Source organism: Penicillium canariense (assembly GCF_028826845.1).
Source record: "Penicillium canariense strain IBT 26290 chromosome Unknown utg000008l_segment0_segment0, whole genome shotgun sequence".
NCBI classification, from domain to species: domain Eukaryota; kingdom Fungi; phylum Ascomycota; class Eurotiomycetes; order Eurotiales; family Aspergillaceae; genus Penicillium; species Penicillium canariense.
In genome coordinates this window covers 1,268,733-1,293,268 of record NW_026622735.1, presented here as the reverse complement: position 1 = coordinate 1,293,268, position 24,536 = coordinate 1,268,733, and the positions used below count along the sequence as shown (strand labels likewise).

The 24,536-nt window shown below is 53.2% G+C and overlaps 11 protein-coding genes across 11 annotated transcripts; 6 read left to right on the top strand and 5 right to left on the bottom strand.

Annotated features, from left to right (window-relative positions):
* Positions 1-318: 318 nt before the first annotated feature.
* Positions 319-1,016, bottom strand: pin1 (peptidylprolyl isomerase ESS1; the record flags this gene model as incomplete). Its single annotated transcript, XM_056692534.1, has 4 exons — positions 319-328; positions 390-506; positions 560-960; positions 1,014-1,016. The coding sequence occupies 4 exons, from the start codon at positions 1,014-1,016 to the stop codon at positions 319-321; spliced, it is 531 nt and encodes a 176-aa protein (XP_056538491.1).
* A 291-nt stretch (positions 1,017-1,307) lies between these two features.
* Positions 1,308-2,053, top strand: N7482_010409 (DNA-directed RNA polymerase II core subunit RPB9; the record flags this gene model as incomplete). The annotated part of the gene is made up of 4 exons (XM_056692533.1): positions 1,308-1,387; positions 1,448-1,751; positions 1,861-1,950; positions 2,009-2,053. 4 exons carry the CDS (start codon positions 1,308-1,310, stop codon positions 2,051-2,053), a joined length of 519 nt encoding a protein of 172 aa, XP_056538490.1.
* Positions 2,054-2,299: 246 nt separating this feature from the next.
* Positions 2,300-2,905, bottom strand: N7482_010408 (mitochondrial 54S ribosomal protein uL14m; the record flags this gene model as incomplete). Its single annotated transcript, XM_056692532.1, has 4 exons — positions 2,300-2,370; positions 2,455-2,679; positions 2,750-2,834; positions 2,891-2,905. 4 exons carry the CDS (start codon positions 2,903-2,905, stop codon positions 2,300-2,302), a joined length of 396 nt encoding a protein of 131 aa, XP_056538489.1.
* A 1,524-nt stretch (positions 2,906-4,429) lies between these two features.
* Positions 4,430-6,543, top strand: N7482_010407 (Histone-lysine N-methyltransferase set9; the record flags this gene model as incomplete). Its single annotated transcript, XM_056692531.1, has 3 exons — positions 4,430-4,540; positions 4,601-5,006; positions 5,063-6,543. 3 exons carry the CDS (start codon positions 4,430-4,432, stop codon positions 6,541-6,543), a joined length of 1,998 nt encoding a protein of 665 aa, XP_056538488.1.
* Positions 6,544-7,216: 673 nt separating this feature from the next.
* N7482_010406 (putative carboxylesterase) lies at positions 7,217-8,900 on the top strand (the record flags this gene model as incomplete). Its single annotated transcript, XM_056692530.1, has 2 exons — positions 7,217-8,575; positions 8,643-8,900. The coding sequence occupies 2 exons, from the start codon at positions 7,217-7,219 to the stop codon at positions 8,898-8,900; spliced, it is 1,617 nt and encodes a 538-aa protein (XP_056538487.1).
* A 1,129-nt stretch (positions 8,901-10,029) lies between these two features.
* Positions 10,030-10,443, bottom strand: N7482_010405 (EthD domain-containing protein; the record flags this gene model as incomplete). The annotated part of the gene is made up of 1 exon (XM_056692529.1): positions 10,030-10,443. One exon carries the CDS (start codon positions 10,441-10,443, stop codon positions 10,030-10,032), a length of 414 nt encoding a protein of 137 aa, XP_056538486.1.
* Positions 10,444-11,493: 1,050 nt separating this feature from the next.
* N7482_010404 (uncharacterized protein) lies at positions 11,494-13,416 on the top strand (the record flags this gene model as incomplete). The annotated part of the gene is made up of 1 exon (XM_056692528.1): positions 11,494-13,416. The coding sequence occupies one exon, from the start codon at positions 11,494-11,496 to the stop codon at positions 13,414-13,416; it is 1,923 nt and encodes a 640-aa protein (XP_056538485.1).
* Positions 13,417-13,587: 171 nt separating this feature from the next.
* N7482_010403 (uncharacterized protein) lies at positions 13,588-14,572 on the bottom strand (the record flags this gene model as incomplete). Its single annotated transcript, XM_056692527.1, has 2 exons — positions 13,588-14,122; positions 14,217-14,572. The coding sequence occupies 2 exons, from the start codon at positions 14,570-14,572 to the stop codon at positions 13,588-13,590; spliced, it is 891 nt and encodes a 296-aa protein (XP_056538484.1).
* Positions 14,573-15,724: 1,152 nt separating this feature from the next.
* On the top strand, positions 15,725-16,510 carry N7482_010402 (uncharacterized protein; the record flags this gene model as incomplete). Its single annotated transcript, XM_056692526.1, has 3 exons — positions 15,725-15,745; positions 15,804-16,243; positions 16,306-16,510. 3 exons carry the CDS (start codon positions 15,725-15,727, stop codon positions 16,508-16,510), a joined length of 666 nt encoding a protein of 221 aa, XP_056538483.1.
* Positions 16,511-17,109: 599 nt separating this feature from the next.
* Positions 17,110-21,396, bottom strand: bud4 (uncharacterized protein; the record flags this gene model as incomplete). The annotated part of the gene is made up of 4 exons (XM_056692525.1): positions 17,110-17,727; positions 17,781-18,475; positions 18,533-21,248; positions 21,307-21,396. The coding sequence occupies 4 exons, from the start codon at positions 21,394-21,396 to the stop codon at positions 17,110-17,112; spliced, it is 4,119 nt and encodes a 1,372-aa protein (XP_056538482.1).
* Positions 21,397-22,181: 785 nt separating this feature from the next.
* On the top strand, positions 22,182-23,972 carry mrh4 (ATP-dependent RNA helicase MRH4; the record flags this gene model as incomplete). Its single annotated transcript, XM_056692524.1, has 1 exon — positions 22,182-23,972. One exon carries the CDS (start codon positions 22,182-22,184, stop codon positions 23,970-23,972), a length of 1,791 nt encoding a protein of 596 aa, XP_056538481.1.
* Between the last annotated feature and the right edge of the window lie 564 nt (positions 23,973-24,536).

The following is a 24,536-nucleotide window of genomic DNA, read 5'->3' as shown; positions in this document are numbered from 1 at the left end:
TATTCTTTGGTATTCTTGAAGTGTCTCAGGGACTTCCATTGTCCCAGAGGCTGTCTTATTTTATCCCAGCTGTATAAGGCTATCTTGTTTTGTTTCCCTATAGGGGTTGTCTCCGAGACATGATCAACAGTAGTCCACGCTGGAAGCTGGCAGTTGCATAAAGAGAATTCCATGGAGAGTAGTGGATTGTTTTCCGCCTTTGACAAAGTCCCAGTCCAAGACATGCGAACCCGAAGAAAGACCCAAAGTACGAACCCAAGAAAGACAAATAATACCAAGCCTAATGGCCAAATGCCAACCTAGTATGTAAGAACTAAATCACTGGACGCTGTTCTATTGTATTAGCAGGTCTGTTCTCAATCCAATAAGGTCAGGTGATCAATGCTTACCGTTGAATTAGGTGGACTCCAGAGGCCGTCTCGACAATACCGCTGACTTGACCATGCTGGAGAGCAAAGGCAGCATCTTCAAACTCCTTCTGCATCTCCCCATGGCCAAAAAAGCCACTATAGATAGTTAGTGCGTGTGCACTGTATCCCGAAGTCAACTCGAAACATACAGGTCACCCTTCTTCCTAGCACTACTGCAATCAGACTCGGAGACGGCTAGGTCGCCCAGACTTGTTTCGCCCGACTGGATGCGCTGCTCATGGACCTTCAAGATTTCGATCGCCTCCTCCTTCGAGCGGGTGATCTCAGCCTCCCGCCAGCTGCTGGGCCGACGGCTGTCACGGTGCTTGACGAGCAGGTGGCTGCAGCGAATCTTGCCCTCAGACCGACCATCGACATCATTGCGAGCCGCCGGAGTGTGATGTGTCGCCATGTAGAGCTTGAGCTTTTCGGTATCGGTGTCCGTAGGAGGTTCCCAGTGCGATTCTTTCGTAGCGGGATTGAAATAGTACGGAAGGTTTTTGGAGTTCGAGTGACGAACCTCCCAGCCAGCTGGAAGACCTGAGTCGGCCTAAATAGAGTTAGCTTCTTTACAGCATCTTCCGGGTGAACAAAAGCAGGTACCATTGTGTAAGAGCAAGTCAATATGAAGATCGGTCTGATTGAAGGAGCTTGGTTGACATCGCATGTCTACGGAGGCGCAATTGCGGGGGACAGCTGCAAACATTGCAAACAGATCGCCGTTGGAAACCGCCCGAATATCAGCGCCGCCTTGCACCCGCCTACTCGCTCGGCCTCGTCTTCGTTTTCTCACTCGCCACCAAGCACGATCCCCCGTGGATTACCATATTCATCGCAACGCGCCGCTACAGACCTTGATCGCTCCAAGTCACACTCGGTTTCTCATTCAACTTCACAATGTCCGCCAGCCCAACGCCTTCTGCTGGTGCCGATTCCAAGCCGGCAGACCAGATTCACTTCCGCTTCTGTCGCGAGTGGTAAGTCCTATGCTATCGCATTTCATGTGCATATTGTGCCAGTAGCTAACTTTTTTGCAGCTCCAACTTGCTCTACCCCAAGGAAGACCGCGTTACCAACCAACTGATGTTCACCTGCCGTACCTGTCACGTCGGCGAGCCCGCGAGCTCCTACTGTGTCTACCAGAACAAGCTCAACAGCCAGGTCGGGGATACTGCCGGTGTCACCCAGGATGTGGGCTCAGATCCTACGGTTTGTCTCCCAGAAACCCCCCTTGGCTTCCTAAGCATTCCCGGCTTCTGCGCGTGCTGTGGCCAAGAGATGGTTTGTGAGACCTGCGGCCGCAGCTACTATGCGGTCCCCGAGGAAGAGCAGCATGGCACGGTGAACCCAGACTGGCGTGCGCAAACTCACGAGCTCAGCGCCAGTTATACTCAGCAGTCTTAAAAAAGGTCCCACTTAGCTGACACACTCTTTTTTCACCGTCGTTTAGCTTCCCCGAGCCAACAAGCTTTGCCCAAGCTGCGGCGAGAATGAGGCGGTTTTCTTCCAGTCTCAGCAGCGTTCGGCTGAGAGTGGAATGGTGCGTCACCCTTTTGACTCTTGACTCTTCTAGGGCTATGCACTAACTGTGGCCTCAGAAACTCTACTACGTGTGCTGCGCGTGCGGCAATGTCTTCATGTGATTTCCCTTTTACGATATGGCGCGACTTTCCGCCGGATACCCTTTGATCCTTTCACGAGTTGGTTTGCGAGTCATGCATATGTATGGAGTTTTTTTTGGCGATGAGATAGGAAAATGGAAATATGCATATCTCAAAACAAGTATTGTTGCGTTGGTATAGAGAAAATTTCTATAGTACAAGATGAAAATGCTTTCGCAAAACAACGCTTTCCCAAATTAAAGAGCACACCCCTGTTCCTGATAGATATTACACGTGCACCGGTGCCAACGACAAGATCTTGGACCACTTCTTGCCGCGCAGCTCCTGTCCCACGATGCCTAGAGAATTATGTCAGTATGCACATCCGTCGTCGTACCGTTCCGGGCTGGACAGTCCCCGGGGAATTGAACCACTCAACTGACCGTTCATCCGTGACCCGATGGGATCCCCCGCCTTGTTCACGAGCACGCAGGCATTGTCTCCAAACCGAACGACGGTGCCATCATCCCGCTGCAGCTCCTTCTTCACGCGGACCACGACGGCATGCCGAATGTCTCCGCGACGGACCTTGCTTGCGAGGGCGGTGGCGCTTGAGCCCTCCGAACCAGCGGCTCTCTGCTTCTGAACGACAACGACTATCCGGTCACCTATGCATCGAACTCGCATTAGCACAGTCCTCCGGTGCAATTGTCATCTGATATGGTTGGGGGGACTGACCGATAGTCGCGGGCCGCTTCTTCTTGAGGACGTTGACGCACTCGACGACCGAGGCGCCGGAGTTGTCGATGCAAGTTAATAATGTCTGCGAGAGACAGATGTCAGCATTAACATATCCAGGCTTCTGCATCTGGACCGTACCTTTAGTTGGATCATTGTGGCCGCATTGAGGGAATGGCAGCTGGCCGGCTCGTCGCATCACCACAATTTGTTCGGCGGTCGGAAGGGGGTTTCCCCGAACGGAGAGTTTGTCCGAAGCACAACGAGGATCCCTTTTTGGTACGACTTGCATATACAGTTGGTGTGGGGTAGAATTTTAGAATTGCTCTTGTTTAGCAGGAATGAGTTTCAATCATTTTGTTTTAATTGCTGATTGGGGATGATCCAATTCCTGTGGTGCGTAAGGGACACAAATCATGTCCTCGCTCAGGGTGCGGCAACCCGATGCTGGGATTGGATAATATTTTGACAGCAGATTACAACAGTATTTTTCAGGTGGGTTTGAGGTGGAGAAATTGTCCATTATCTTCTAGGAAGCCTTGGATCAAAGGAGCATGGTGGACATGGAGGGTTGTGTAAGGTTATTTGGCGGTCATGGCGTCTGTTGAACGCATTTACTATATATTTGCGGACATTCTGAGCATCCTCCTTGACAAAGAATACCGCTGTAGATTACTACGTTGAACCAAGTTCCTGTTTTTAGTTAAGAGACTAAACCGTGGAATCATTCTGCTCCCATCTACATAGATCAATCAATATTGAATGACATATGCTACTTGTTGTGAATAGGGAAACAGAGCATGCTCCCAGTTAAATTAAGGGATGTTGCTTGTCTCTGGCATGTTAGGGTTGACTTTCCCACTGCGCCCTCTAGGTAAGTGTAATAGAATCGCGAGAAGAGATTGATGGGTGAAACGAAAGGTGGAGTAGAAGCGAAGGGAGATATTATTCCCGAGCATGAATTGTTTTCAAATACGGAGAGCATTAAACAATCAATGCCACATTTCTATTGATGCTAATACAAGGGTATTCGTCTCTGACAAGGGTCTACTGCCTGACTGCATTAACTGTGTGTAGTAAACCGGTGGACCATCCATCGAGAGTATCTGATCTAGGATCTGGGATTAGTCGTTGGAGGCCGGGCAAGTCGGGAGCCGCCGTGTACGCGGCAACGCGCGGAGTCAGCGGTGATGGACGTGCGAGTTTGGGCTACAGGGTGATGAGCGTGGAAAATGAAAATGCCAGAAATTTGGCACCCATTGGCCCCCATGCCACAGGAGCCAGAAATGTCCGAGGCGGGCGGAGCGTGCATGCGGAGGGGGGCCGTAGGCGCAGATAGTGCAGGGGAGGGAAAACCGGCGAACCGCGTTCCTGGAAATCTCCCCTTGGCCTCGCCGACGAGCGCATTGCCTCCAGCCTTCCAGCACCAATTGGCCTCGCGGTGATTTCCCTCACGCCATGCTGCCTACGCCGGTGCCCGCCGTGTCTACCTAGTTCATTCTCTTCTTACCCTTTCACATCCTTCTCGACCCTCGACTCGGCCGCAAACTTCCACTCTCTCTCCCTCCCTTCCGACGCACCGCCACGCTCCTCGTCTCGTGTGCAATTTGCCCACGGTTTCAAGACCAGACCTCTTCGCTGCTTCGCGTCGTGTCCTATTCTACGTGTAAATGCCGCAAGATGCCGCCCAAGAAAGCGCGCTCAACCTCTCCCGCGACAGGCCGCGAGCGTCTGACCCTGGCCAAACTGGCCAGCTATGACGACGTCGCAACCGATGCGCTGGTCGATCACGTATGTCTCCTGCCTGCGCTCTGAACCCCAAACCAGTAGGCTGACCAGATATGTTGAAAGGCCTATTTCTGGACTACCACTCGGAAGAATCGCAACAAGTACAGCCCTGCCCGCGGGATCCTTGACGACGATGTTGGCCATATCCTCCTCCACGAGGTGGTCGTTGCAAAGGACGTCGCGACGGCTGAGCACAAACTGCTGCAGTTGTCTGGCCTGAGGAAGTACCTGGCAAATCTGCGCAGCTCTCGAGAGAAAGAGTGGTTCCGGCGCCATCTCCGCAAATATGTCCAGATGTACCTCCCGGACTGCCCGTTCGAAGTGACCACGACGAACCGATACATTATCACACAGCACGAGGCTGCTATTTGCGCCCGCAAGTTTATCAAAGCAGGCCAGGAGATCAAGTACTTGGCTGGCACCCTCGTCGCCATGACCAAAGAAGAAGAGATGGATCTGGGGTTGACACGTAAGGATTTCAGCGTGGTCATGTCCAGCCGCCGCAAAACCCCCTCTTTTTCCTAGGGCCCGCTCGCTTCGCCAACCACGACTGCGACGCCAACGGTCGCTTGGTCACTCGGGGCACCGAGGGCATGTCAGTCATGGCCACTCGTGACATTCACGAAGGAGAAGAAATAACGGTATCCTACGGAGAGGACTACTTTGGCATTGACAACTGCGAATGTCTGTGCTTAACCTGCGAACGCTCGGTCCGTAACGGCTGGTCGGCCCAGGTGGACTCGGACGACCACAGCAAGGAGTCTTCTCCCGTATCAGTGGACGAGGCTACAACCGCGGATCGTGACTCAGGAAGCAAGAAACGCCGTCGTGACTCCGACCTGGACTCGGAAGATTTGTCCTCCATCTGCTCCACTCCGCACATGCGAGCCAAGTTCCATCGCCAGACCTCCAAGTTGCGCGAAGAGATCTGCATGTCCGAGCTTCTCGCTGAATCAACTGCGACCCCTGAGACAGACAACCCCCCGACTCCCGACGCTAACTTCGACACTGCTGTAATCTCTACCCCCGTTGGAGGTGAGCGGCAGGTCTCCAAGCTGAGACAGGAGATAATACTATCGGAAGGAGTGCAGTGCATCTCTGAGGCATTACTGCCATCCACCCGGGAGATTAAGCCATCACAACTGAACGATACCGGTCTCACAGTCATTGATAACGGCACAATAGCTCTGATCGACTCAAGGGAGATCACTAACCATCAAGACAATGGCGCTACTGAATGCCACTCGCCAAGCTCTACTGATGAATCTCATCAGTCTTCGACATCAAGTCTCCCAACTTCCGTGGATGACACGGGGCCCAAGATGAAGATCGAAGAGTCCACAGAATTGCACCACCTCGACCCTTCCCAAGGAGCATCAATCGTAGAGGATCATCTCGATATCTCAATCACAGGTCAGCCAGAAGCAGCCACCGCTCCGCCGAGGAGTTCCACCCCCAGTGAACTCTCAGACTTATCAGACTCGTTTGAACTAGACGATACCCTGCAAGCTGTCATGGAAAAGGCACGAAAGCCCCGTCGCAAGCGCAACTGGGCGATTGTTGCTTCTGTCGAAACCGAAATCCCCGTCGTCCGATCCCCTGGCGACTACACCAAGACCTCACGGCTGCTCGCCCAAAAGTACGACCGCTGGGTCGACTGCCAGACCTGCGAGTTATGGTTTGTCCAGTCCAACTCTTACCAGACCCGCCGCGAGTGCCCCCGATGCGAGCGACACTCCAAGATCTACGGATATCAGTGGCCCAAGACCGAGAAGGGCGCCGACCGCGCCGACCGAGTCATGGACCACCGCACTATCCACCGATTCCTGTCTCCAGATTCAGAGGCGCGCGTCTCCCGCCGAGACCGCGGCATCAGCTTTGGAATCACTCCTACCCCAGAGCTCTCGGACGCACGCACTGAAACGCCGACCAGTGATGCAAACGAGCCCCGTCGCAACACCCGTGCCAGCCGTCGGCGGACCCGGGGGCTTCGAATGACAATGTAAAACATGCCCAGTTTAATTTTCATGGATCTACGATGAAGAGGTGTTTGTAGCGCAGTTTCGGAGGAACGGAACCTTTGTAATATTAGTGCACATCATTGCACAGGGACTACGGTGTTGAAGGCTCATGGTGCATGGAAGGATTTGTTCCGGGTCTACCGGGTTATTCGGGTGGTTTTTGCGTATCTGCTTGGGAGTCACGTATTTATTCGGGAATACATTTGTGTTCTAGCTACTAGCTAGGCAGGAAAACGAACATAGTATCTGCAACGGATGCAACAGTGTACCTATACGGCTGTTTTTTTCTATTATCGATGATGTCATGTCTCTCTCAAAAGACCACTTTCGCCATCGGGGTGATCGACGCCGAAGTAGCACTCCTCTCACATCCCCGCATCTTTCCCCCGCATCTTTCCCCCGCGATCGTTGTCAACAATAACTGCACCAATGATATGCTCGCAAGCAGCCCTCGTTGCTTCCTTTCCTTCTTCACAATGGGCGAACATGGTCCGCAGAGGACGAGCTACACTTCTGCGGCGGGCTTTTCCCCGGTTGATATCTGCTTGATCTGAGATGGGAACAGGCTATATAGACTCCGCGCGCCACGGTGTAGTCGAAGAAATTGTGCCCAACCTGGAAGCTGAAGCCTATAGATCAAAGCTCATAGTTTTCTACAATGAGGTTTCTTTCGACCTTCGTTCTCGCCCTCTCTTACCTCGCTACCGTAGTGGATGCATACGACGACCCGTTAATACGCCTCGACTATGGCTCCTTCCAGGGCAAATACGACACAAGCTATAACCTTTCATATTTCCGGAAAATACCCTTCGCGGCACCACCCACAGGAGAAAACCGCTTCCGCGCCCCTCAGCCACCGCTGCAAATTACAAATGGCGCCTTTGATACGGACCAGACCTTCGACATGTGTCCCCAGCGCACGGTCAACGGCTCCGAGGACTGCTTATACTTGGGTCTGTTTTCTCGCCCATGGGATACATCCAAGGATGTACGCAGGCCGGTGCTAGTCGTGTTCTATGGCGGCGCATTTATCCAAGGCGATGCGGCGTTCACTATGCCCCCGTCTTCGTTTCCCGTGCTCAATGCGAGCACACTGAATGACTACGTGGTTATTTATCCGAACTACCGATTAAATGCGTTTGGATTCTTGCCTGGAAAGGCTATTAAAGCGTCGTCTACTTCAGACCTCAATCCCGGCCTCCTGGACCAGCAGTACGTCCTGAAATGGGTGCAGAACAATATCCACCATTTTGGCGGTGACCCTCACAATGTCTCGATTTGGGGCCAGTCTGCCGGTGCAGGGTCAGTGGTGGCGCAAGTTCTGGCGAATGGACGCAATGGACAGCCCAAGCTCTTCTCGAAGGCTCTCGCCAGCTCCCCGTTTTGGCCCAAGACATATGCCTATGATGCACCCGAGGCGGAGGATATTTACAACCAGCTTGCTAATTTGACTGGCTGTGCGGAGCATGGCCATGGTCATGAGACTTTGGCTTGCCTGAAGTCCGTCGATGTGCAAACTATCCGCGATGCGAGCCTTGTTATCGATGCAGAGCACACCTGGACAACGAGCTCGTATACATGGGCGCCTGTCATCGACGGCGAGTTCTTGGCAGACACATTGACTGAAGCCGTGAGCAGTGGAACACTAAACACGGAGTTTGTTTGGGGGATGTATAACAGCCACGAGGGACAGAATTTTATACCCTCGGGCCTACAAAAGGCAGCGTTGACAGGCGGGTATAATTCGTCAACTGCGAGTTTCCACCAGTGGTTGACGGGATTCTTGCCGGGGCTGTCACCAAAGCAGATCGAGGCTGTGGAAAATGAGCACTACCCAGCAGAAGGAAGCACCGAAACCATCGACGAGTATAATACAACCTATATCCGCGCTGGTCTGATCTACAGAGACGTGGTTCTTGCATGTCCGGCTTATTGGATTGCCTCGGATGCGCAGAGAAGGGGCTATCTTGGAGAATACACCATCTCACCCGCGACTCACGGCAGTGATACTATCTATGTATGTGGCGCTCCTACAATGACGCGTATGCCGATAAACATACTACCCAGTACTGATTTGAAAGCAGTGGAATCGCATCAATGTAGTGCAGACGTCGAATCCTGTCGTGTATGAAGGATATGCTGGTGCCTTCGCCAGCTTCTTCCAGACAGGCGACCCGAACGCGCATAAATTGACCAACTCGTCTGAGCCAGGGGTTCCAGAGCTACAGAACACTGGGGAAGAGTTCGTGATTGTGGATCGTGGATTTGAGAATGTCCGCCTGGCACAACTCAAGGAGCGGTGTGATTTTTGGCGAAGCCTGGGCAAGAAAATTCCTGTTTAATGCTGTGACTATCAAGTTAATCAACTAGTTTGGTCGTGGACTGGGCCATGGTAACCTTGACAAAGTCATATCAATATCACAACTCACTCCATCCGGATGTGTGAGGCTATAGTCCTTCGATATAGAATCCAGAATTTCGTAAGGGGTACTTAGAACAGAGCATGACAACACACCATCTTGCGTCTGTGAAAGGCCGATAACGGCTCCATCCTTGGAGTATACCCAGCGACCGTTCTGTTTGAAACTGCCAGTCTACTTGAATAAGAGTATGTTCTTCGTCGGTACCTTGTGCTTTTGGCTGTGTAGATTCGGTGTCCGTAACTGAGCTCTCAGGGAGACGGTCAAAACCAGGATCGCCTGCTAGAAATGCGGTCTGGTGATGTGCTTTCATGTTGGCCGTGCACCTGCAGCCTCGCTCCTTCCAGACTAGCGGGCGAGTCATCACGACGCTGTCAGCCCCCACCCAACATCGTCGGAACCTCAGCAACCCCTCCCTCTCGCGTAAGCCCTCTTTCACGATGAAGGCAGCTATCGCCCTGCGAGTACCCCTCCAGGGATCCAGACTGCCACTCTGGAGACAACCCCTAATCCAACCCATATTGTGCGCCCGCCAGGCCACTCCCTCGTTGCGACCATGCACGCCGTCACATTCCTTCTCCTCCCCTTTCTCAACACATGCGATACGCTTGAAAGCGGAGAAGCCATCTAAGCGAGACTACGAATACGGACTCACCCCTGCGGGGGTCCCATTAGCCATGAGCTTTGAGTCCGTTGGTATCCGCCCGAACACGAAGCGGTTCCTGATTCTCATTGCATCGGTCGTCGCCGCTCTTGAGCTTTTTTCTTTATGTGAATCTATCTGGGTGTGGTGGAAAGTCGAAGAGGGAGACAGTGTCGAATGAGGGTCATCTACTGTCCGGTCCGGACGCTATCGTGGCGGGTTCCTGGGGTTTGGTTGTTAATACCCGGCATATGCACAGTCTGCAATTTAACACACGAAGTATGATGAGCACGACACACAAAGGCAATCCATTTTCATATCAAATAACCAAAAAGCACTCAAAATAACCCATGGTTCCCGCTCCATCGAAACCACATCCGCCCAGCCCGGCTGTCTATAGAGCCCGCGCTATTTGGTGGTCTCGGTGACATCTCCAATCACCAGAACCCCAGTCTTGGAGCTGTCCCAAAACTTCGCTTCGTCGGCGGCAATCTGCGCTTGAATCTCCGGCGATAACACTTTCGCCGTGCAGGCGTCCCATGCGGCTCTATCAGCGAATGTAAGCTCCGCAAGGCAGTCAAAGTCGTAGTCTGACTGGCGACCGAGGATCACGGTTGCTGGGGTGGTGGCGTTGCGAGGAGAGGCATCCACTGCCGCGGTGTCACTCGCAGTGCGCTCGATGTACGTGCGTCGGTGGGTGAGCGGGAAGTCCTCGCCCACCAAACGCTTGAAGAGATCGATGTGCGCTTCATAGTGTTGCTTGAAGTCCTCCGGCGAAACACCCGGCTTGCGGTGCGCGTAGACTAGGACTCGGAATGTCATTTTGGTAGGCTCTAAGCGAGCGAGGAAGTGATCGAAGTATGAGTGGATTCAGTGGATACCCGTGATGATGAGATCCGGTGATGAACTCCCTCCCACCTTTATGTATTCCGGTTTGACTCATATCTTGGGGGCTGCGCAGGCATGCACATCTACCAGAAAGGAGCAGAAGAGACCAGAATACACCAGAACATAATCTCTGACTCGAAACTCTCCTCGCTGGAGTCGAAGAACGCGGGAGGCCTAAGGAAGCCAAGGTAGCGTGGATTTATTAGTCATAGCTCTAGTTTCCTAACTTAGTTATAAGTTAACTATAACTTAAATTCTTCTATTGGGCCGGGCTGATCATCTCCTTGACCGAACTTCTTCATGACTCCAGTTCCCTTCAGCGAGAGACACCAGATTCAGATGGCCACGGCAGTCTGCTCGTCCTTCTCTGAATCCGATTGACCGGCGGGCACGCTTGCACGGTAACTCTGCCGAGACGATCGCGTCCCACTTGGCTGCCTCGATGACCCACTTTGGCCGCGCTAAGCAGACCAGGTGGCTTCACTCTAAATGATGTCCATCGAGTCGTGCCTATTTCGTGATTTTGTGTCTCCTTAGGCAGAGCAGAAAGGCCACCCGCGCTGCTTTTACGGACCTGCAATTGAGTTTTCAGGCGAGGGGTTTCCCGTACGAATCGAATGGATCACATCACGGCCGTCCAAATGCGTCCGAAATGCTCGGCAGCCAACCAACAGCCGACTGCAATCTGCAGGCTCTGGACTGTTCTGCACCGTTACGTTTGCCTGCCAGCCCATGCCCTTATGTAAACCATCACGGGCAGGCCGGACAATCCCTGCAAAGTCCACTTTTCGCTAGCAAAACGACCGGCCCCTCAGGCCTGCCAATGACGTCAACACCCCTCCTTGGTGCGAGGTCGACTGCATTCCATCCGGTTTTTGCTGCAGACACGCTTCTCTCCCCTGAATTCTCCAGCTCAATCTCTGGAAAGGCACTCTGACTCCATTCAATTACCCCCTTTCGACACACTACCCAGCCACCACCATCATGAGCGGGCACAAATTCCCTGTAGATCTCAAGCAGTTCAAGCAGCTCAAGCTGGACTCCAAGAGCACCACCCTCACCGCTGATCAGAAACGCGATCTTCTGAACAACATCAACATCTTCCGCGATGCCATTATTGCCTTCACCGCGACCGGTGCGGCTCGGGGCGTGTCGGGCCACACTGGTGGCCCCTTCGACACGGCCCCGGAAGTCTGCATCCTGCTGGCGATGATGAATGCGCACCCCGATCAATTTGTCGACGCACTGTTCGACGAGGCGGGCCACCGTGTCGCGACCCAGTACCTGTTGGCCGCGATGGATGGCAAGATCGATCCCGAGCACCTCCTGAACTACCGGGATGCCGACTCCAAGCTTCCCGGCCACCCCGAGCTGGGCCTCACGCCCGGCGTGAAGTTCAGTTCCGGCCGCCTGGGCCATATGTGGGGCATGGTCAACGGCATCGCAATGGCGAACCAGGATAAGAATGTTCTGATGCTGGGCTCGGATGGATCTCAGCAAGAAGGAAACGACGCCGAGGCGGCGCGCATTGCGGTCGCCCGCAACCTCAATGTCAAGCTGTTCATTGACAACAACGATGTCACTATTGCTGGCCACCCCTCGATATATCTGAAGGGCTACGACATTGCCAAGACCCTTGCGGGTCACGGCTTGCACGTTGTTCGTGCGGAAGGGGAGAATGTGGACTCTCTGTATCCAGCAATTGCGGAAGTGATCAACCACAAGGGCCCTGCAGCGGTCGTCGTCAACCGGAAAATGGCTCCTGGTGTCGAGGATGTTGAGGGCGAGTGCCACGCTCACGACGTCTTCAAGGTCGATGTGGCTCGCAAGTACCTCACCAAGCGAGGATACAGCAAGGAGCAACTGGCTTTCTACGATGACATTAAGGCCCGGTCGAACCCTCATCAGTACCAGGGCTCCACCAAGGACAAGGGTGCCAACCGCGCCATCTTCGGGGAGGCTGTGAACTCGATCCTGGACGGTCTCAGCAAGGAAGATGCGGCTCGCCGGGTCATGGTCATCGACTCTGATCTGGCTGGCTCGACTGGCCTGAAGGCAATTCAGTCCGAGCACCCTGAAGTCTTTGTGGCATCAGGTGTCATGGAGCGTGGCAACTTCTCGGCGGCCGCCGGCTTTGGCTTCGGTAGCAATGGCGAGCGCCAGGGTGTGTTCTCCACTTTCTCGGCGTTCTTGGAGATGTGTATCTCCGAGATCACCATGGCTCGCCTGAACGCCTGCACCGTTCTCTCTCACTTTTCTCACAGCGGAGTCGACGAGATGGCCGACAACACCTGCCACTTTGGCCTGAACCACTTCTTCGCCGATAACGGCCTGATGGATGCCGCGACGACGTCCCTCTACTTCCCCGCTGATGGCGAGCAGATGAAGGCCGTTGTGAACAAGGTCTTCTGGGAGAAGGGCATGCGATTTATTTTCTCGACTCGCTCCAAGGTGCCTTATATCCTGAAAGAGGGTACTGACCAGAAGCTCTACGGCGAGGGCTACGAGTTCGTGCCGGGCAAGGATGAAGTCATCCGCAAGGGTACCGCCGGCTACGTTGTTACCTACGGGGACATGGTGTACCGGTCGCTCGATGCCGTTGAGCGCCTGCGCAAGGAGGGTCTCGATGTTGGGCTGATCAACAAGGTGACCCTGAACGTCGTTGATGAGGACGCGCTCCGCGACTATGGTTCTACTCCTTTCGTGCTTGTCGTCGAATCCATTGCCCAGAAGACCGGTTTGGGCTCTCGCCTCGGCACTCATCTGTTGGAGCGTAAGCTCACTCCTAAGTACAAGAGTATGGGGGCCATTAAAGAGGGCTGCGGCGGTCTGTACGAGCAGGTGAATGCTCAAGGTCTCGGTCCGAACGATATCGTCGCGGCTGTGAAGGAAATCGCAGGAAAATAGAGGAGTTATGGCTTCTGCACATGACCATTATGATATTCCACTTATTATACGCCTCTGAAGATAGTGATGTTTCAATCTTATGATGACACGTCAAAATGACCCCAGTTGATATCGATATCGCTCCATCTCGTACGAAAATCCAAAACCAACCACTAATCTCAAGGTAGACAATCAGTCTCGATCGTCGGGATGGAAGACCAACGCCCGAATCTCAATGCTCTCCCGTGCCGCCTCATGCTCCGTCTCAGGATTCACAAATGCCGTGTGAGGTACCCGACGAGCTCGTCCATCGGTCTTCGAGTCAAAGCACTTAATCAGCGTCACCAGTTCCGGCGTTTGTCCGTAGCGATAGTACCACTTGATCTGAGGATCCGGCTTCACGCCGTAGGTCTCGCCAGCCCGGTCAGGATAGATGAGCCCGATAGGAACCAGCGCGCTCTCCGGAACAGTATGACCATCCGCGACGGCGAGGGGATCCTTGAGAATGGTCCGAATCGGACGCCAAACATTAATAATCTGATATCTCCCTTTCAGCAGCTCGGGAGCATCGTCCGGAAGGTGGTGAGAAACTCGATTTTTGGACGCCGAATAGGATTGATCAATATGCACCCGCTGTACCGGTCCGCGAATGCCAGTCGCAGGTGAACCATCCTGTTGCGGACGACGGATAGTGTGATCGAAAATAAGAACCCTCGAAGCTCCAGTGCTGTCGTTTAGAGTTAGCGTGGTGGTGAAGCAGGCGCAGGCTGGTGGGATTGATCTTGTGAAGATAAAGATCCACCTAACAGCGGACAACGTACGCATCTTTCAGCAATTGCTCTGTCTCGGCGTAGTACTCCCTTCGAATCTTCTCGTCGTCCACAAAGTCCGTCTCGCTACTCTTATGGTAGTAGAACTGGAATCCGTGGCTGTCTAGGGTATAGTCCAGCTCGTGGCCGCTGACATCGTGGATGGTAGTCGCAACTTGAACCGTCGGCTTCTCGTACGTCTCCGGCCTGCCCACGTAGCTCGGGGAGGGAGGGGAGCCATCTTCATTCTCTTTGTGGAAGTTCAGAGTCGTCTGGACATGATGAGGCTTATCGGAAACCGGAACGTCCGGCTTCTGCGCCAGACCAGGGCCATGTCCACCAGAGGTGTGAACAGCTGCCGAAGCCATAGTTGCTAGTGAAGGACGTATTCCTATTATTGAATTGATATGAAAGCTATTCCGAGTTGCAGGTGTCCCAGGAAATCTCATTTTGACCTTATAATCAGCTCGCTTTGCGGGGTGAATGCTCGCATTTGTCAGAAGCAGCACGCAATATTGGTCTCGTATAGAGAAATGCTGATAAATTCACCTGAGCGTTCTTTTTTTGTATGCCGAGCAGATGACACGTACGACATCTGGGATCTGGATAGCGTATCAGATGCCCTATTATTAATTGCGAACTGTTGGGCTGCATCCTGTGCAACATTCATGATCCGTAATCAATCGATGATGATGGCCCCACGGCGGAAGTACATCTGAGTCTTGGATTTGAAGCACCATAGAATCAAGCTACGTCAACCAGGTTCAAAAATTGATGAGAGTGTCAATATTCTTTCCTTATGCAAATTCTCGTGTCTATACTATCTCTGGCTATTACTTGCTTTTGGCGGTATGAACGAGTACAAAGCGGCCGCTTCTTCCTCCAGTCCTGCGACTGCGGCTATGGAAGCCAGCCTGGACGAACTTTTAAGTTAAGACCTCGCCCCATTTTGGCTTTTTGGTCAAGGCAATATCTGGAAGAGATGGACTGCAGTAGGTCGATGCCACAATCGGAGCATCAGTTTATGTAAATAGCTGCGCCTTGTTTGACGAGTGGAAAAGAATAAGAGGCGAGTGCTGATTTTGGTGCCGTATAGCTCACAAGCGGACCAGGATCGTCTCGATCAGTTTCTGCGTGAATGAAAAACATACTATTGTTTTGTCAGAGCCATAAATGACGGTATAGACTAAGAGTGTTGCCTATAGCGCATTATGGTCTAGAGGTTATTTGTTATTTTGCCTAGGACTTGGTCCTTTTTTGTCTTGACATCTTTCTTTCTCCAAGATGAACATTGATTCGGGTACAATCAATTTTGGGGGCCCTTCGCAGCTCCTCAAACCGTCACAGTATATCTCACATCGAAGCAGCACTGACAAGCTTATCGCATAGTGGACTAAAGTCTTCGAGTCGGATCTCCTCCAGCGCTCGTCGCAGGCTTTCTCCGTCGTAGGCGAACAAGGATACATCTTTGGCGGGGAGCTATGGCACCGAGAACCCAGGGACAAGGGACAACAACGTCCATGTTCTCTCTCTTGCCGGAGGTAAGGCTCTACTCACCAATTTATAGTTTCCTACATCCACTGAAATGCCCGTCCAGAGGCAACCTTCTCATCCAAGCCCTCATCAACTCAATCCCCCTCTCCCTCGCCAAGGGTGGAAACCGCGGCAGCAACACTGAACGGCAAATTCTATCTCTTCTCCGGGCAAGGTGGCGTCGCCATGACGCCTATAGACGAACAAGGATCTATCTGGGAATACGATCCTAGCTCTGCGAGCTGGCAGCTCCTATCTCCCAGATCCAGGGAGATACACCCTGCTGCACGCAGCTATCACTGTACCCCCAGCGACGGCCACGACACGACCTACGTGCACTCAGGCTGTCCCGAGAAGGGTCGACTATCGGATCTATGGGCATTCAGTGTGGCGCATAAGGAATGGACGGAGCTTGCGCCGGCTCCTGGCCCTCCGCGCGGGGGTACGTCAATCGCGTTTGCGGACGGCAAGCTGCACCGCATGAATGGGTTCGATGGGAAGACGGAGTAGGGTGGGAGTGTCGATGTCTACTCACCCGGTTCCAACTGCTAGACATGGCATCCCACAGTTGTGTGCCTGATGGGAAAGAGGGCCTGATACCACGCAGTGTGAGCGCTCTGCTTCCAATGTATGTTGCGGACCGCCGATGGTTGGTGACCTTGTTCGGAGAGCGGGACCCAAGTGCATTGGGACACCAGGGGGCTGGAAAGATGCTGAGTGATGTGTGGGCATTTGATGTTGAAAAGACAACTTGGACGGAAGTGGACACCTAGCTAAATCCTACGCCTGCATCGAGGGGATGGTTCGATGCACATATCCTTGGTCATAACACCGTTGTTATACAAGGCGGACTGGGAGAGTCAAAGAATCGGCTGGGGATGTGGAGCTTGGTTTTCAAACACTAAGTAGATGGAAGATAACGGCGCAAGGACCTGCCTAATACTTAAAAGAAGTAGGGAGTGTAAGATCGATCCAAAACAATCACATTGAAAACAGTGAAAACTATTGACTCATGAAAGAAAGAGGAAACCAGGAGGCATATGTCTCATTAAAGTACAACAGGATCTCAAAAGGAAGTCATTGGGAGGTGTCCCGTAGTCCGGTGGTCATAGCGTTGCTGCTGGTCAAGGTGATAACATAAAAACAAAAGGGAACCAAAACTGCTTGGTACACGCCAGCACCGTAGAAAAAAGACCAGATGACAGAAAGGAAATGATTCTCCAAGAGAACAGGAGAGAAGTAGTATGGACGGCCATCCACAAAGGAGAAATAGAAAAGCGCTATTGTGACAACTTGACATCATGTCCAGGAGAAGAGAAGAGAAGATTTTGTTCATAGCAGTCATTTCGGGGGTTGGGGGTGGGTGGTTTCCTTAGAACATGAGAGAGCGGGTCTTCTGGCGGCGGGCTTCGGCGCTGGGTAGCTCAGGTTGAGAAAAGGTGTGCTTGTGTCGGGGCCGGGAGGATGGAGGCGCCTGCGCCCCAGATCCAGCTGAAGCCGGTGGCGCTCCCATCATACTGGTTCTCTTTCCGACAGGCGACCCAGGGGCGACAGGGATGCCGGTAGGGGAAAGACGCTCGGCAGTCTTACGTCGAGCCTTCATGCTGCTCTCGCGCTTCAAGACGAGATCAGCCCAAGGCTTGATCGCACCGCTGCCACTGGAGGACCCTTTGCCGATTGCTTCCGACATGACTCTCAACCAGCCATCCTTGTCTGCGGCTGAGTCTGCGTAAAAGTCGATCACTTCACCATTGCCGAACCGTATACGGAACCCTTCCTCCACAAACATGTAGCCCTCCTCTTCTTCGGCAAAGGCAGACTTGCGGCGACCACCACCCTTAGTGCTAGTTTCCTTCTGGGTGAGAGAGGGGCGGTCGTCGACAAGCTTGGAGGCCTTTGCCAGGTTGATGGTAGCACGGGGCTGGCGAGTGGTTTCATGGTAGGCTGTCAGCTTCGAGCCTTGAAGCTTGAAGAAACGACGACGCCAGTACTATTCCATTATTAGTATGCAGTAAGTTTAGTGCGTGGTAAATAGCGACTTACAGGGCAGTCTCCACCCTGTTGAGAAAGGAACCCTTCCCAGGTGCGAGCAGCAACGCTCTCAGCATCGCGTATCTCACGGATGCAGGCATTCATGCTCTTGGGCATGTCCTCGTCCTTGCTACCCTTGGGCTTGGGAACAAACAGCAACTGCAGCTCCAGCTTGCCAATTTTGTAAGGCGGGCGGCGCTGGGCTGTCACGCTAGTCGCGCTCTTTTTGCTCTTCACGCTACTGGGCTGCTCGTCCACGGCCCATTCATTGAAGCAAGCAATATCGACGGTGTGAGGGCGACCAAATGCCATTTGCTCGTGATCGCTCAAGGCCACGTAGGCGCGACCAAAGCTGCCATCACGAGCGACCAAGTTTCGGAGTCTCTCATATACGGGGGCATTGACATTGTTCGCTTTTTCTTGTTGCGACTGCATTTGCTGTTTCAAATCGAGTTCCTTGCGGCGGCGAGGCGACGCAAAGACACGGCTAAGGGCGGATGCCTTCTGGCGCGGAGAGCCGGCAGTTTCCTGCGGGTAGAACTTGCTCTCATCAACCTTCATTTGGAGGGTAAGCTGGAACTCGAGGTCATTTTGCACGATTAGCTCAAACTCCTGCCCGATAGGAGCTGATTTGCCCAACTCGAGCCACGACGTTGTCACACAGTGAAGGCCGTTGTCCAAGGTGAGCGCAAAATACGAGCGCTCTCCTGTATTCATGTTAGCATTGATAAGTTATGGCCGCAACACAGGGCACGGGGTCGTACCACGAGGCATAGGGAGATCAAGGTATTTGATGCCGACAACCTTGACGAATAGGCGACCACGCTCTTCTCCGTCTTCGAATGCATCGTTCATCAGAGGTTCATTCTCGTCGATCGTGGGTTGAGGCTCTTGCACGTTGCTCTGGTGGCCAGGAAGCGGAGGAATTGATCCGGGAACAGGCTTCTTTTTAGGGATGCCGCCACCAGCCATCTTAACACTTGGACGGCGCGTCTGGCCATTCCATGGGACTGTTGTCCAGGTCTGCTGGCTGGCTTTGCGAGGCGAGGAGCCAGCGGAACGCGTACCTCGCGGATCCTGCGTGTCCTGCTCCGCAGGGGGAGCGGTTTCCTCTTCATTGCGGTTGCTGGCAATGACGACCTTCGTGTTTTGTCTCATGAGGTAGCCTCTCTGTTTAAAATAGAAGTTGTTAGCGGGTGCTGCCGCAATGCCTGAATTGGAATATCCGGAGGTTTGGGGGGCCGGCTGGGTTTGAGCCTGGGGAACCGGCGGAGGGCAGGAAGAAAGTTGGGAAAGAGCGAGCTGGAATGCAACCTTTTGGGACTCAATCACGCGATCAAATTCCTTGGTCAGGCCGGACCCAAGGCTTTCTTCTTGAATGCTGAATGGGATGTCCAGTTGCATCAGGCTGGACTGTCGCTGAGTTGGGTTGGAGGGCAGGGTGAGCTGAGGTGGCAGGTCTGCTATTTTATCCTCTCGATCAGACTTCTCGGACTCGTTTGAAATTTGCTTTGTCAGTGCTTGCATGGGAGGTGGGTGTTGGCCACTGATTTTGCGACGAGTCGCAGCCATGGACTCCAGGTCAGCCGGAGTAAGTGATGGCCGGGTCTTGAGGCCAGCACCAGGGGCACGAATAGTCGCCACAGGTTCCGGGATCGCCTCATCCTCGGAGCTAGCAGTGTCATCTTCATATTCCTGCTCTTCATCATCCCCAATGGGGTGCCGAATCACAGACTCGGGGGTCGAGGGCTCTGAAATAGGCTCTTCCTTGATCTCCGGAGTCAAGGGGCCACCCAATGACTGGCGGATTGAGGCCATGTTAAGGGGCTGGCTCTCAGCCAACTCAGGAAGCTGAGGACCCTGTTGTGTCTCTTGGGAGGGAGGTTCCTTCGACTCTTCAGCAGTCGGGGTTGTCTCGCCAGAACCCTTGGCAGCATCGTTTCCAGCCGCTTCCGCAGCAGAGCGGAGGGAGTAGTTGCTGTCCTCATCATACCTAGCTCTCTGGTCCCTGGATGACAGACTGTTATCGGAGAGGTGCTGATAGTAGTCGGTAATCGCGTAAAGATCGTCATCATGGGCTTCCTCCTTAATGATCACGCTGGAAGAGTCATCGTCATCATCATCCTCCAACGATGGAATAGGAATGTCGGGATCATAATGCTCATAGGGGTTGGGGCTCAATGCAATTTGGGAGTCATCACCAAAGATATCATCATCGTAGCTCTCACTCTTGCGAATGTCTCTCAAAATCGAGTCGCGAGAGATTCGAGGAGGAGAGAAGACGTCTTCCTTGGAAAGTTTGTTTCCGTGAATACCATCCTCGGTACCGCAGGCAGTGTCGTCAACAGTCATAGTGGTCTTCGCTGACTTTTCGCTGCCGTCCTCTTCGCTTTTGGTGTTTTTGTCACCGGTCTGCTCCTGAAGCATCATAAGTCGGAGTCTGTCCTCAAGAGACATTGCACCATTGATATCGGACTTGGTGTAAGAAGCAGCAGGTGCGGTAGGTATGGTGTGCTGACCAGCACTGCCCAGCTCGAAAGCAGCGGCAAGCTTGCTAGGTGAGGATGGGTTTGAGAGAGACAGGCGTGATACCGAGGGTAAAGGAGGCAATGGACGTCGTTCTCCATTAGAATCCAAGGACTCAACACGTGTGTGGCTCGTGGAATCACCTTCGCGCGATACAGGGCGCTCCCCAGCGTGGTGATCTTCGATGTCCTCAGTGAAGGAGTCTTCGTCGCCGTCTTCACTGCCAGGGCTCATGAAACGCCAGTCTTCAGGCAAGACGACAGGTGTCTTTTCAGTATCTTCAAGCGATGCGTCGAAGCTGTCATCCCGCTCGATAGACGATTCATGTTCAAAGCTGATGTCACCCTCCTCCTCGGAGTCATAGCTGTTCTCGCGCGAGCCGGAGGCGAGAGAAGAGGGGTCGGGGGTCGTCATTTCGTACTCATTCACTTGAGGAGGGGCAACATCAAAGGTCACACTCTTTGCATGGCGGTGGCCAGCACTGTCATACTCAGACCAAATATCATTCTGCGGGTCAAAACCCTTGCCATATCGGCTGCCCTTCGATAACGAAGATTTTCCCGGTGAAGGTTGATCTTTGCTGGGTGAGACTGGTCTCGAAGGTGGATCCGTGCTATACTCGTCGGCGAGTTGAGATTTGGCAAGGTTCATCTGACTATCTCGGTGCGGGGACCGGTCAGTGGCCAAAGGCCTATGAGGAAGCGACACTTGCGCAGGGTCATATTCTTGGCCACCCTGGAACATGCTATGGTTCTTGACGCGCGACACGCGCTTAAGATCCTCGAGAGATGGGCGCCTTGTCGGGAGGTAGACACCTTCGGGGTTATAGGGCGCGAGATTCTCCGCCCCCTTAGGGAACGGAGATGGGGACTCGCGACCTTTCCAGAAGCGTCGTGGAGAGGAATTATTGTTCAAGGGGGAGATATCGTAGGCAGGCGACTCGCCATTCGGGGTCTAGGAGAGAAGGTCAGCTTGATTTACACGGTCGCTGTCACGATCAGTGTTGCATTACCTGGGAAGTCTGATTCCAGATAGGAGAGTTGCGCCTCTGCGCCATTGGGCTCACTTCGGAGAGTGGCCGTTGACCGAGTCCACTAGCCATGGCGATGATGTGGATAGGCCTTGTAAGGCGTCAACGATGATGGGCTGAGACACAATCAAAAACAAGACGATGTCTGCGACGTGTCAATTATTTTGCATTGCTTTGGCCACGGTGTCGAGTCACGAGTATCTCTCGGTCGAAGAGGAAAGGGTAATGAGAAATTGGAGCTGATCGCTGGCAACATACCTCTGCCTTAATGAATACCAGGCGTCGCGTGGGAAAACAGCGAGTCCTGGTACGTGTGCTGGAAGAAGCGTAAAGTCGTGTCGATCGTTGCAGGAATGTGAATGTGTCACCAAAGAGATGCCACAACTTCCACAGGCTAGCGATGGTAAAAACGCCAAAACGTTCAAAAGGAAAGGGTTAACGAAGGGATGTTGGAAGGATAACAAGAGGGGATCCGATCTCGATATCTATTCCATGGGTCGGAAAGTGGATTTGTTACCCCAAAGCAAGTTGTGGTGTTGACAGTCGCGGGAGTCTCCATGGCAACGGTGGGGGGGGTGCTGCTGACTCAGTTCCTGATAAGGGTCACCTGACATTCATGCCTCAGACGTCAGGTCCGATAGATCGGCCCTAGTCCGCATAGGGAATGGCGCGAAAACATTCTGATAATCTGGTTTTTAAGTCCCCCGGCTTCAACTAGCCATCTCTCTACACTGCACGTGAGTCGACTCTGCAGGATGCCTCTACCCATTCGCTCGTCGATATGCTTCTTATGCCAAACAAGAGCAACGGTTGCCCGTCCCCCCGCGCTTCTCCCATCATGGCAGGCCTCGCGAGCAATGGGATCAATGCGGTTGCGCAAGAAGTCTTCTCGCATGGCTCTATCTCCTAACGTGGCCAAGCCCACATTGCAGAAGCCACGCTCTGGGAGAGACCGCCGCGGTCCCTTTGCTGGCATGAATCAGACCGAGGCTCGCATTCGAGACACTCCGCGCTCCCGGTCGCAGGCTGCCCTCAAGCGCTCCGGCGAAGAGGGCAAATCCGAAAAGAACGACGCGCCGCTGTACAAAGCCCTCAAGATGCAGACTACCTTGTCGCCAGTATCCTACGGTCGTCGTGCTGCTATCAAGTCGAAGATCACCAATCTCACCAGCTTCGACCATTTCCCTCTCCTCCCCGCGGTTCGACACTCGATTTTCGCCCAGGCTCTGCCGGGACTCGCAGAGGTCACGCCAACCCCTATTCAGCGACTCGCGATCCCACAACTTCTCGGTGACACCAACGCGAAGAAAAATCAACCGGTGAAAGTTCATGAGGATGCGCCTCAATACGAGCAATACCTTCTTGCAGCGGAAACTGGTTCTGGAAAGACGTTGGCGTATCTCCTTCCGGTTGTCGATGCCGTGAAGCGCGCGGAGACAAAAGACAAGGAGGAGCAGCAGATTCTGGAAGAACAAAAAACTAAAGAGCGCGAGGAGAGGCTGAAGAACCGGACCTTCGAACTTGAGCCAGAGGAGCCACCGATGACCGATGCCGGTCGCCCCAGGGCCATCATTCTTGTTCCAACATCAGAGCTTGTGGCACAGGTTGGAGCCAAGGTTAAGGCTCTTGCTCACTCGGTTAAATATCGATCGGGAGTAATTTCTTCTAATTTGACTCCGCGTCGGATCAAGAACACGCTTTTCCACCCTGATGGCATCGACATCCTGGTGTCCACTCCGCATCTCCTAGCCTCCATCGCCAAAACTAATCCTTACCTTCTCAGCCGCGTCAGCCACCTCGTTCTCGACGAAGCAGATTCTCTGATGGACCGGTCCTTCATCTCTACCACCACTGAAGTCATCGACAAAGTTGCGCCCTCACTCAAGAAACTCATTTTCTGCTCCGCCACAATTCCTCGCAGTCTTGACAACCAGCTACGCAAGCGCTATCCCGATGTCAGGCGCCTGACAACTCCAAACCTGCATGCCGTTCCCCGACGCGTACAACTCGGGGTGGTGGATATTGATAAGGAGCCCTACCGTGGAAACCGCAGTCTTGCCTGCGCAGATGTGATTTGGTCCATTGGCAAAGCTGGTGATATTGGTGAAGAGAGCTATGGGCCTCTGACACCATATATGGGTCCGAAGATCAAGAAGATTATCGTATTCGTCAACGAGCGCGAGGAGGCGGAGGAGGTCGCGAATTTCCTCGTGTCCAAGGGTATCGATGCCGTTTCGCTCTCTCGTGACTCCAGTTCCCGGAAACAGGAGGAAATCCTCGCTGAATTCACCGAGGTCGACCAACCCCCGACCTCAGATGAGATCATGCTGCTTCGCAAGCAGGCTCGTTCTGAGAAATCCGTCCCCTTCCTGGAGCCCGAGAAGAAGCCCGAGATTGATCGCCGCCTGCCCAACACTAGAGTCCTTGTCACTACAGACATTGCCTCTCGAGGCATTGATACCTTGGCCGTGAAGACTGTCGTGCTTTATCACGTTCCGCACACCACCATCGACTTCATTCACCGCCTCGGTCGTCTGGGTCGCATGGGCAAGCGTGGTCGTGGCGTCGTCCTAGTTGGCAAGAAAGACCGCAAGGATGTTGTCCGCGAGGTTCGCGAGGGTATGTTCCGAGGACAGGCCCTGATTTAGATATACTGTGCATTAATATGCATATTTTTGTATAAAATGTGTACCATATTTGGCGTTCATTGAGGGTTGGATGTGTTTTCAGGCTGGCAAACGATTAATACCCGACGTAAAAGGAAAAAGCGATTGGAGTGTACGATGTTTTAGATGATATATATATATTACAGCTTGTTTCTACTCTTGTATATCATTTTCTTTTTGAACTCGTCTACAAAGCTTCTGGAAAAAAGAACATATCGTATTGACTGGCTGTGCAAATATATATCCGGCCTGAGATGAGGACCTTATGCGCGCCGCCACTTTCACTCGATAGACTCAGAGCCGTGGATGTACGTCTACAGCCCCCAGTAGCCCCGAATCAACCGTTCTGATCACGGGGCCTAAAACCAAAGCCTTCCCACTACGGCCGCCTAACTGCGGATCCACATCTCTGGACTTGAAGCCCACCTAGACAGGGCTCAACAGCCCTATTACATGACTGGCTGTAAGACAATGGATATGTGTCTCGTTCGGCCCGGAGACCACACAGGCCACAAAAAGCTCTTTCTAAATCTATGGAGGCCCCAG